This window comes from Dermacentor albipictus, chromosome 3 (assembly GCF_038994185.2).
Source record: "Dermacentor albipictus isolate Rhodes 1998 colony chromosome 3, USDA_Dalb.pri_finalv2, whole genome shotgun sequence".
Classification (NCBI taxonomy): domain Eukaryota; kingdom Metazoa; phylum Arthropoda; class Arachnida; order Ixodida; family Ixodidae; genus Dermacentor; species Dermacentor albipictus.
The window spans coordinates 41,857,208-41,869,427 of NC_091823.1; the positions used below are offsets into that span (position 1 = coordinate 41,857,208).

The window sequence follows — 12,220 nt, forward strand, 5'->3', positions numbered from 1 at the left end:
TTGGACCAACGTTATACTGCAGACATTAACTCTCAGCTTTCCTTTCACTGCATCGTTTTAGCAGTACCGGGCGCAATCTGCTGAAACTCATTTCTGACAGTTCTCTTTTATGCTTGCTCTATACTTGCAGTCGGGACAGGCATAGAAGAATCAGGAAAAAAAACCAGATCGGTTGGAGCAGTGAAAGGGTGTTCCGGCCGCTCCGGCTAAAGGCGGGCGTGTGCCGGTGCGTGCGCAGTGGCGAAGAAAGCAACAGGATCGAAAGGAAATCATTTGGAACGCTCTACACGTCAGCGCCACCGGTACCCCGGCCACGACCACAAGCACCCCGCGAAAGTCTCTTCCTCTTCTCCGCCCCGTAACGATGTTGCGCCTCCCCCCCCCCCCCCCCCCCGCCCGCCAACCGCCCACCCCCATGCTAGGGTTGCTATATTATAGCTGCGGGACCCAGGCCCGCCTATTTAGAAATGGTCGGTGAACCTGAATGGTAACGAAGCATCCCCGTCGCATGCTCGAACAGCCACACGACGTGAGTGCGGCTCCTTAATCACTCCGTGTGCATTCGTATACGAACGCGCATACGTACGAGCGGAGCAGCGCCGATCCTACTTCACTCTCCATTAAAGAAAAAAAAGAGAAGATGAAGATGGATGGGCTTGCACAAAACTCCGCAAGGCGCCTTGTATCGACTTTGAGCGATCGTGTATGAGGGCGTCGACTGGAGGAGGAAAATATCGTTCCTAGGGGCACAAGACAAACAGCGGCAAGGGCCGGACTGTCGGCTGCCAAAACAATACTCGCGCGGGATATGGTCTGCATACAAAAAAAAAAAATCCGCCTCTTTTCCACCCCATGAAAGTGGAGGTACAGCGCAGCTGGTGTGGACGTTAGACGACGTCACGCAAGCACCGCCCCCACAAGTGACGTACATGTGCGGAAGTCCAGCATACGTCCTCATTCTTGTAGTAGGCACTCCGCCTGGCGCAAGCGTGGCATTGAACTAACTGAGTTTCTCAAAGTAAAATGTGTCAGAAAATTCATAAAGCACGACTTACACACATTCTACAGACATGATTGCATTGGATTGTAATTCAAGTTTAGGAGAAAACGTAGTTTTATTACGCGGAAACTCGAATACCAACCCCTTTTCTAGCTGCCGTTTTGGGGTGAACACGCCACGAAAAATTCCGACCAACTAGAGGACAACAGCTTCGCTATAATGGGGCTGTTGGCTTCGGAAAAAAATTACTCCACAGTTTTCTTCCGTTAAATTGGCGCACTGCCTTGAGTCCGACAGATCTTGCTATGTGCGCATTGACGGCCAGTGAGAACACTCAGAGAGAGAAAGGATGGCCGGACGGACGGACCGACGAACAAACGGATAGATAGATAGATAGATAGATAGATAGATAGATAGATAGATAGATAGATAGATAGATAGATAGATAGATAGATAGATAGATAGATAGATAGATAGATAGATAGATAGATAAATAGATAGATAGATAGATAGATAGATAGATAGATAGATAGATAGATAGATAGATAGATAGATAGATAGATAGATAGATAGATAGATAGATAGATAGATAGATAGATAGATAGATAGATAGATAGATAGATGCCATATACATCTTAAAGGCCTCTGGCTGTTTAATTGGCACCTAAATATCAACACAAACGTTTTTTTTTTCGTTCCACCCCCAACAAAATACAGTTGCCGACGCTGGAAGTGTAGAATCTGTGGCCTTGTCCCCTGTAGCACAACGCCCAATTTTCCGAGCCACTCTCATATCTGGTTAACCTCCCTGCCTTTCCTCTTCATTCTCTCTCTCTTTTTCCGAGCCACTCGCTGCGCACGACTTGTATTTCCTTGTTTTCTTTTTTAGGTGTCTCGTTTGCTCTTGGCGGTCCACTAACGAGCTGGAAACGAGTCACTTCGAAGCCATTCTCAGGCAGAGTTCTCATAATCAGGCACAAAGGACTCCGACCTTAATCGCGTGCCCCAGTATCTCGCGTAAAGGGCGGCGTGTCTTGCCACTCGAAGGATTAAATAGAGACGAGATCTCCTTGAGCTCTTCGCACCGGTAAATCTTACTTAGCACCGGATCTTACTTAGCTCTTCCAGATTAAAGCCGTGGTCTTTAGGGCTCGGGTGCGTCAGATAATTACGCGACCTCGCCTGCGCCTTGCAGTCACAAAACAATACCATTTGGACAGTTGATAGAAAATTTTAAGTGTTTTACGGCGAAGTCTATACAGTGCCAAAATTGACAGACCACGAATTTGCAGCCTTACGTTTTTACCGTCTTTTGTCGGTAGACAGCATATAGACTTCATCCAGGGTGTCCCAGTTAACTTTAGCCAAGGTTTAAACATTTGCTGCAACTCTCTGTAGAAGGACGCGACTAAGTACGTGTTGGCTATTGTAGAGAGCAAGTCACGTTTTACAGCGAAGCTGTCTTTGCCTCTTCCGCCGACTGTCCCACTGCTGCTGTGGCTGCTGCTGTCCGGCACACCACGTAGGGAGGGGGGGGGGGGAGGGAGTTGGTTCAGAGCGTGTGTATACATGACAGGGGCAAGTCGCCTTGCGCGCCACCTGCAGGCGACGGAACTTGGGAATACGACAGAGGTTGCGGGGAACTGGATAAGCTTAAGTTCAAGGTACGCTGCAGTACGCTGCTGCTATTTCTGAAAAATAAACACAATGCAACTATGTCGAGCGGACGAAATCGCATTAAGAGCCGCATTAACCGCAGGGTCCAGGGGACACTACGGAAGCGGTCGACCGTCAAATCAACGCTTCTGTGTTCGGCGCGTTAGCTTTGAGGCTTGGATATAATCCCAATCACGGGAGCCGCTTTTCGACGGGGGCGAAATAGGAAAGGCACGTGCATTTAGATTTTGACACACGTTAAAGAACATCGCCATGTGAAAATTAATCCGGAGTCCGCCGATACGGCGTGCCTCATAACCTGATTGTGTTTTTGGCACTTACAGCCCCCTAATCCAATTCAAGTTTAATACTTCTGACACGGTTAGATGTGCCATGTGAGGCAATGAAAATGCTCAACCCTCTCAGAGGTTACGAAATATGACGCACAAAAACGCCTCAAGCAAACAGTTCTGTGTGTTCTGTGTACTACGCACACAGACAGCAGTAGTGCAGGCAAGGTATGGTTTAACATCAACTCACCACTCTCGTGTTAGAATAAACATTGCAGAAATTAGGCTTTAGCCGTCAACATCGCCGCTAAGTATAGTTAATCAGTGCATCTAGCGCGGAAAGCTTCGCTCACATCAATTCCCGTAGTGCGCGGGATCTGCATATTTTGTTTTGTATTCTCATTAACTGCCTGTTTAGTTAAAATTATTAACGAACTTGACAAGTATTGACTTTAGGGTAAAAGTTGAAACGAAACTTTTTGAGGGTGTCTTAAAAAAATGTAATTCAGCAGCATCTAACTTTTTAATTGTTAGGCAATCGTTTTGTGCACCCTAAAGAAAGTCCGCAATACATTTAGAAGAAACCATAGAAAAAAATACCTTCGACAAAGACCCTTAGGACTGTTTACGTGTGAGAATGCTAGAGGGTAGATTATAGTCAATTTGATGAAATGTCTTCTGCTGCGCGTTCCATGTCCGCGCGAGCACTCGTCTACGTTATAACTGCGCCTCTGTGAGGCAAAATCAATACGCGCAAGCGTCTCAAAGCGATCGCTTGCCCACGTGTGCCGTGACGCGACCAATGACGCACGCGCTGTAGGCACATATTTAGTCATCCAGAACCTCGGAGCCACCGTGGCGTTGGTAGAAGGGTACTAGTTTCGCATTTTTTTTTTTATTGAGATGAATATTAGGAGAGGTTGGCGCCTTTATGGTGGCACCGGCTACTCCTTGTGACTTGGCAAAGGAAACAAGTTTGCGTAAAAAGGGAGAATAGCGACACGAAAGATGGCACTCAATAGAACACTGGATGAATAAAAAATATACAGTCCAACAGTACATGAGTCGCAAAGTTCTGTGCATAAGTCCAGTCCACGTACGCATATATAAAGTCAGATATTTAGAAAAGTCATAACACTCAACACATGTAATGCACTGCAAGTACAGAACAGAAATATACATATTGCATAAAAGTTGCGATCGCCTCATAAACCAATTATGAATCGCGAACAACGTTTATGTTACTCATTTAGCGCATTCGGATCATCTGATGCCTAATATTTTCCCAAAATGTTGGTCTCCTCTAAAAACTTTTTGAGAGGAAGAAGCGCTCTTTTTTGAAGGCCCGCAGTTGGCCATGGGCCAAGTATTTTTTTTAGAGTGAAAGGTCTTCTGTCTAATATCAACAAATTTGCTTGCAGTGCCCTTCTTTGTGGATTGTATTTAGTGCACTCGAGGAGTTTCGCATTCTTGAGGATCGGGTTCGGTTCCCAACTAGACCGAAATTCACCCTATTTTCTTTCCAAAGATTTTAATTTACTTTGTTCGCAGGAACCTCCCAGAGAAATGTGACATCAACCCAAGGAGTTTGTGACGTGTTTTCACTCCTTGCGACGTCGACCATTTTTGGCACCGTCTGTCGGTCACGCCGACAGATTTTCTGATAATGGGACAGATAATCCTTTCGCATAAAAGAAAAACGAGACATGCTCGTCTGCGCGCGGCAATTCTAGTGCTCTGAAACGTGCCACGTATGAAAGAATATCGCAGTTAGATTAGTATACTGTCCGGTATGCTTATCACTATCATGGATCGCCGCTAGGCAAACACATCACTGGCCTAAATCCCACAGACGCTGCCTTGTCACTGTTTGAAGCGGAAGCCATTGAAGCAATCTTGGCAAGGCTACTGGGCTATAGTGATTGTTTTTTTTTTCTTATTAGCATTTTTTTGGATAGCACTCAAGCAGACGACGCGTGTACCTGGAGGCTAGCGAACATAACGCGTATCCCAGTACGTCACCTCTAAGATTTTTTTCAGCGCACCGCGGGCTGCCGTGAGTACCGCCTAATATCGAAGGTCATGCCGAGGAGCCGTTCTGCGGGGTTCTCAACGTTCTCGGTCATGCGTCCCTTCTGGTGAGTGGTAATGACGCAGTTCAAATTTTTTGAAGCTAACGCATCTAATTTTACGAGTACTTCGTGACTCATCCACGAGTATTTCAAACGCAAAAGTTTTTTACAGAGGCTATTTTGTATTTACGCTATCTGAAACACTAGGTTTTCTACGACGCCCAAGAATTTCTACCAGTTTACCTTTAAAAAGAGTAGGTGGTTGCTTTATATAAAGTCAGTGTGGAGCTTCTCAGTATGGTGCCGCTTTTGGACGTCAATCAATCAATCAATAAATCAATCAGTCAATCAATCAATCAATCAATCAATCAATCAATCAATCAATCAATCAATCAATGGAAGTGGCGTACTGTAAATATATGTGCGCTAACGTGGCACCGCTGCATTTGCAGACAGAGCATAGCATCCCACTTTCCAGACGAGGACTTTTGTATTCATTACATTCACTATTGCGGCAGCCTCATCATTATAGCTCTGCCTCAGCCGAGAACGAGAATTAGTGTCTAGCCTCGAAGTAATAGTGAAAGGTGCAGCTAGGGAATTAAGAGGGAGAGTGAGGCGGAGCTTCTCCTAGAGGGCGCACCGTGCTGCACCAACTCCCCACCCTCCCTTCCCTCGTAAAAGAAGGCACGATAAACCGCTGCCGAGCACCCCAAGGCAATCGAGCCGGTAAGCCGACGCTGCAGTCGATCCGCGCGCGTCGCCGCTTCTATTAATAGACCAACGCTAACAGCAGTAACAGTCGCACAGCAGTAGCAGACTACGTTGGTGCGCACTACTGCGAAGGGGCCTATTTTCCCGCTGCCAGAGAACAGCGACGTTTCACCAGCGCAGCTCCATGCGCTCGTTCGATGTTATTTGGAACACGGAAGAGAGTTTCCGCGCGGATGTCAGGATGTCTTCGGAATTTTGTGTTCGGGTTGCGTTCTAACGGAGTAAGCGGATTGTGTGCGGGCTGCCGCCGGCGACGTTCCATGCCGGAAAAAAAAGAAGTAGCGGAACCGACGTGCAAACAGTATCAATAAAAGGATAGCCAACTGGTCATTCCTTCTTCGGATAGCAGTCGACGTCAGTATACGACGAAAGTGGCAGAACGCAGAAATGCCATTAACACCTGCGGCACGAATTGTGGCCCTTCGTTACACGGCTGCAATCGAATTAGCCGTACGCATCCTACGAAAGTTCATTAGCCATGACTACTTATGCTTGATAGCAATGAGTTATACTAAATTGAAATCTCAGGGTGGATGACAGAGATAGAGAGAGTAAGGTTCGAAAGGTTCGCCTGACGTAGAGTAGATGTATATACAAGGCCTAGAAGCTTAGGGACAACACTACGCAAACGCTCATGCCGGGTAGTTTCTTTCCCGTGCTTGTCTACTTCTCCCTCCGAAGTTACGACGTGAATATACGGAGTCACTCAGTTCGAACATTCTTAAGCCCCATTATGCATTATGAGGCGTTGGATACAAAGAGCTGCAAAACCGCAAGCCCGAAAGGCTCATAGAAAAATCATGAAGTGGTTAAGATTTAATATCGTTTCTTTTTAATTGAAATGTTTTGCCCGGCGTAGTAAAACATATAAAGCACCTTATATGTGCATATAGAGTTAGTTCCATTTAATAAGGAAAGGAAGAGAGAGAGAGAAAGGGGGTATTTATTGAGAAAACCCAGAGAGGTCGGCCCAGTGTTCTGCACAGTGTCTTGCGGTAGCTTTCTCTATAACCTCGATGAAAAAAAATAATGGCAGTCTCGCATTGAGAATGGTATGGTGATCATAGCGCCGCCCTTTAAGGCCACATTTAGCTGTTGCGTCAGCAAGATAATTCCAGTGTAGTCCGCAGTGTCCAGACAGTGACAGGTATACAATTATTTGATGTCCTTTTCTTTCAATAACAGTTTGGAGTTCCGCAAAATCTAGGGCAAGAAAATAGCACGAGTTTTCCCTCACGACACATCCAAGTATTTGCAGTGCTGGTCTTGAGTAGCTTAATATGGTCCAGTTCTGAGGGAGCTGATGACAAACGCGCCCAATAACTTCTCGAATCCCCAAAAGCTCAGTTACAGTTGAGGTATAGCCTTTTGTTCCAAGCGGTATCTTCGAATGACGTGATGAGCCGGTATAACAACTGCCGTATTGTTGAAGTGGCGATGCTGTCCCACCATCCGTGTATTTTGCTTTTCCGGGATCTTACGTCCTGAAATCACGTTATGATTATCAATCGCGCCGTATGGTGGCAGACTCCGGATTAAATGAGACCACCTGGGGTTCTTAAACGTGTACCCATGCACGGTACACGTGCGTTTCTTCATCTCGCGCCCATCGAAACGCGACCGCCGCGACAGGGATTCCATCCCGCACCTTTGGAGCAATCCGTGTGGGCAAGCACGAAGTTGCCATATCCTTTCAATATACGCTTCAGTAAAGGTTTCCAAGAACCTGATATCGGGAAAGTCATTTTTTTCGCAAATTCCTTTTATAAACAGCCGCACCAGAGGCTCCATCATCACCAATGGGAGTCTGCGTGGTAAATGTGTGGAGGCATCTGAAATAGTAGCTTTCGCAAAAGTGCTGCCAGGGCGTAAACTATGGATAACCGGCAGAGGGTGGTGTTCATGTCGACGAAGCACTCCTAAAAAAAAAACCATTGAGGAGGTTTGTGTGAGAGGTACACAGCCATTGGAGCAGCGTAGGCCTTACCAAGTATGCCAACAGCCGCCTTGCAACTCGGTGTGTCTCGGCACACATGCATGCTTTCCAACGTTAGGTAAGCAAGTGCGGCTCACGTTTGTGGCAAGCTATAACGCACGCAGCCTACAAAGATTCCAGCAGGGATCTGTGGCGTGGAATATACGCCTGAAGAGAGAAACTTGAGAATGATAGATGAAAGGCAGGAAGGTTAACCAAGACTGAGCCCGGTTGGCTACCCTACACGGGGAAAGGGAGAAGGGGGAGAGAAATATTAACAGAAGAGAAATCCATACGGTCAGAGATGGTAGTCCAGTGAGCGCTTTGAACATAGCTACACTTTCAAGAGGTAACGGCGCCTTTATCAGCGCCGTTTTGGAGAACTCCACAAGAGCTAGGTAGGTCTGCGAGAGCAGCTGATCAAGGGCTGAAGGTACGAGACACTCTGAAGGCTCGCCGACGGACTGGAGTCACGTCGCATACTGCACACAACTCGTTCTCTTCGTAAGCATCATTCAACTGGCCTCCTTTCATCAGGGCAGCCTATCAGACTAGAGCAATATGGATTAGGTCAGCACATTAGACTTTTTTCCTGTAAGTAAATACAGTCACCAACCCTAGAGGAATGCATGGCCGATTTATCGGTAAACATCTTGACCGTCGATCATGTCGTGAAGCTCAATCTTCCAGAGATAACTGATGATAGATAAGAAGAGAAAGCCAGCTAGATATGACCTATCACAACATCTAGAGGATCTATAGTATATAACGAACGAAATCCTGAGTAGGGAGTCTGGAATAATAAATTACTTCTTCGTTGTTCGGGCAATTTTCCTTTCACTGCGTGATCAGTTTGACACGTGCTGTACAAACAAAAGTTCACGTCACTTGAAAGATACCACTTTTGGGTAATTTACGTCTTTCTTTTTATTTTTCACACTGTGATTGATGCTTACTTTGTATATTTCATTGTTTTCTTCAGCTGTTTGTTTTATTTGCCTGAATAATTATGTGCACATTGCACCGAGTATCTTACAGCACCTAATACACCGCTTATCGATTCAGACACATTGGCAATAAGTGCTCGTCATTGTGTGTATGTACCCGCCGCACTTGCTTAGTGGTTATGGTGTTGGGCTGCTAAGCACGAGGTCGCGGGATCGAATCTCTGCCACGGCGGTGCATTTCGATGGGGGCGAAATGCTAAAACATCCGCGTACTTAGATTTAGATACATGTTAAAGAACCCCATGTGGTCCGAATTTCCGGAGTCCCCCATTACGGCGTGCCTTATATTCAGATCGTAGTGTTAGCATATAAAACCCCACAATTAATTTTTTTTAAATATGCGTATGTAGGTGCGTATGTTTCCTTGGACATTTCTTCATGTACCCCATACCCGCATATTTTTTGGACAACCACCAAATGCTGTAGGAAAGCTGGAGGTATAATTTTCGATGTATCAAATAGCATCACATAAATCAATAAAATCATACGTGCGTGCTGCCATTGGCCGGCTGCCTTCAATAACATCGCGAGTGGCATCTGCTCTAAGAACAGTTCGAGCGTAACTACTTTTCTGCGACTCACTAGAAATGCCGAACATGATAATAATATCTCGTGAGGTGATTCAGTATATTCCCGCATAAACGAATGACATATGAATCTAAATGATGGAGGCATTGCGTTCGATGCAAGATTAATTTTGATGTTATCTTCTAACGGACAAGTGTATACCATTGCTGCGTCTACGTATTGAAATTCTCCGTTTTTGACGATTCGGAGAGCATGTTCTAAGCAACTTCGATAGGTTCTCAATAGAAAGAGCAGCATATCAAATATAAAAAAATGAAAGAAAAGAAAATGACATTCGCATTTTGATGCATTGAAACTGTAGGAGAGGTGTTCCAACGTTGAACTTGCTCCGCGCGTAACAAGTTAGCCAGGAACAAGAGGAGCCATTTCAATGTTCTACAGGTTTATTCACACTTTGCTTCTGTTGACAGTTGGACATGAGTATCATCAGTATACATGTTTATCAAGATAAAACCGTTGTCACCAGTGGTACATACGTCCTCATGTTACAACGCCTTATTTACACTGGGATGTCAATGCATCTCAATGTATGCCTTTAGGGTGTGCACAGGAGTAACTCGAAAACTGCGGGACATGTAAAAAAAACGCTGAAATTCACAAAGTAACCGGAAGAAATAACGGTTTTTTTAATTAAGAAATCTGTCAAGGGTAAAGACGAATTTGCGCTGAAATACATTATTACCGGGTGTAACTAAGCGACCAGAGTCCTTGTTGAACAACGACGCGTTCATGACTCGGCGAAAAATGTCTTAGTTAATTAGCAAACCCCATCTTTTCCAATAAAGAACTTGAGTTATTGTTGCACTCGAATAGTTCTAACCGCATCCAACAACAACAAGTTCAAAGTAAGCTGCGTTCCATCAACAAAATATGACCGTCAACCAGATGCACAAACTTATGCGGCTGCAAGCTGCACCGATGTCCGCAACAATACATCCCAAAAGTGTTTGACTTCACGAACCACTGTTCATTCTTACGTTTAAGGATGCGAAATCTGCAACACCTATCTATATTTCTTTAGGACAGCGATTCATAGCTTGCAAATATGTGACACTTGCCAGGCTACGTGACGCTGACTTTTTGAACAATATAACGTGCATGCAGAGTCTAACTTACTTAGCGAATAACAACGTTTCCGGGTGCGCGCACAAACAATGTCTGTTTTTGCACGTTGACAGTTCTCTAAAAGTCATCAGCGAGACAGTTTCGACCCTGCTTGTTCCGTGTGCGTTGCTATTTCAAAGAGTAGTGCAGACAACCAATCTTCCTCTCCACGAGAAAGCGACACATCTATACAACGTCAGCCAAAAATCTTGCGCACGCGTGCAACATGTGATGTGAACATCACTTGACACAAAACAGGCTAAGCGCTCTTCCACTGGCAACACTTTCCTTAGCATCGGTGCAGTGACAACAGCAACGTCAAACACTGAAGCGGTCAGTTTCTTGGTTATCGGCCACAAGTGCTCGTTTACACCAACAATGAATGAATCAGCCCTATTCGGCTTTCTTAAACCACTTGCGACAACGGATGTTTAGATCCATGGTTTGCCCGTACGCCGAGAAATAAAAAAAACATGACAACAAATAAATGAACATCACCAATCAGCGAAGACTCTCCCATTATTAATGCTACAAGCAACGCACAGTTTGTTACCGCACTTCGATGCGTGTCTAAAAGACGAAAACGCAGTAACGCTGCAACTGCTTTCTCCTTACAAATCAACGCCCTCGCAGACAAGAGAGAGGAAGAAATAAAAATACAGGATACAAATAAAGTGTAAGAATACGAAACACACTTTTTCAGCAGCGCTTCACCGCAAGACAGTTGGCAAGAAGTTAGCCAAGGTATGCCGACAAAAGAAAACTCATCGCGCACGTATATATAGGTAAGGCTCTGGTCGACGTGGAGTACGTTTGAAATGACGGCTTTCCGGAACGGTCGGTCCCTTGCGCCGAGAATGGTGGAGGTCGAGGAGAAAACAAATACCAGCCGTGACAGACCGTGGATCCACGACTGATCAACGCGACGCTCCGTCTTTCTCTTTTTCTTTTGTTCTAATTTCTATTTTCCTTTTCTTTTTCATCTTATGGCACTCGTCTACCAGCCAGCGTTTTTGCCGCTATCGATTCCAGGATTTCATCTCGCGCAATGTCGCCACGTCCGCGCACTCCTGATCGCCCTTTCTGCGTTAGCCACGTTTTTAAACGTTCAGTACCACTTTATTTTCTTTCTCTCTCTTCTTAAACAACGAGTTCCCCTTCTCTATACTTTTGCAGCAAGTGAAGAAGGAAAAGAAAGAGCGGCGGAAATGAGGAAATGTTTTTGACGGGTCCTTTCCTATATTTCTTTTCCCTGTTTTCTATTTCCACGAACTTCCCATTTCCCGCTATCGCGCCGCCTCTAGATGGAGCACAGCGGTTCCTTTTGCCAGGCAAAGGAATAACGGGCTTTTCTCCGCAGAACCTCAAGTCAGTTAGCGAAAACTTTCGCAGAGCTAAACAGACGTCAGAACCTTGCTGCACACATAATGAAACAAGAAAACGAAATGGAAAGAAGATTGCAGTTGAAAGTGACAGCGCAAACACATGGACAGGGGTACGTTTAGTGAGTGGATTTACGCCAACCTTTAAAATATGACAAAATGGTCGACTTTCCTTCTTGTCAGCGACAGATAACTTGCTTCTAACATTTTTTTTCAGGCACGCAGCATAAATCTAGCCACTCCAAGGCGTTGAAGAGAGAGAGAGAGAGAAGCTCGACATACACTTTCGAAATAAGCTGAATGATATCCAATTCTTTTTAAGTTACCTGCCTAATGCGTCTGCGTTTAAAACGTGACAGTTATCGGTTCAAC

The 12,220-nt window shown here is 45.3% G+C and overlaps 1 protein-coding gene across 1 annotated transcript in view; it reads left to right on the top strand.

The window, feature by feature from the left end:
• The window catches only part of LOC135902503 (uncharacterized), a 64,926-nt gene that overhangs the window by 20,420 nt on the left and 32,286 nt on the right, over positions 1–12,220 (top strand). The window contains exon 2 of the mRNA XM_070536434.1: positions 5,008–5,084. Within this exon, the coding sequence (XP_070392535.1) occupies positions 5,008–5,084 (77 nt within the window). The remainder of the gene's footprint in view (positions 1–5,007; positions 5,085–12,220) is intronic.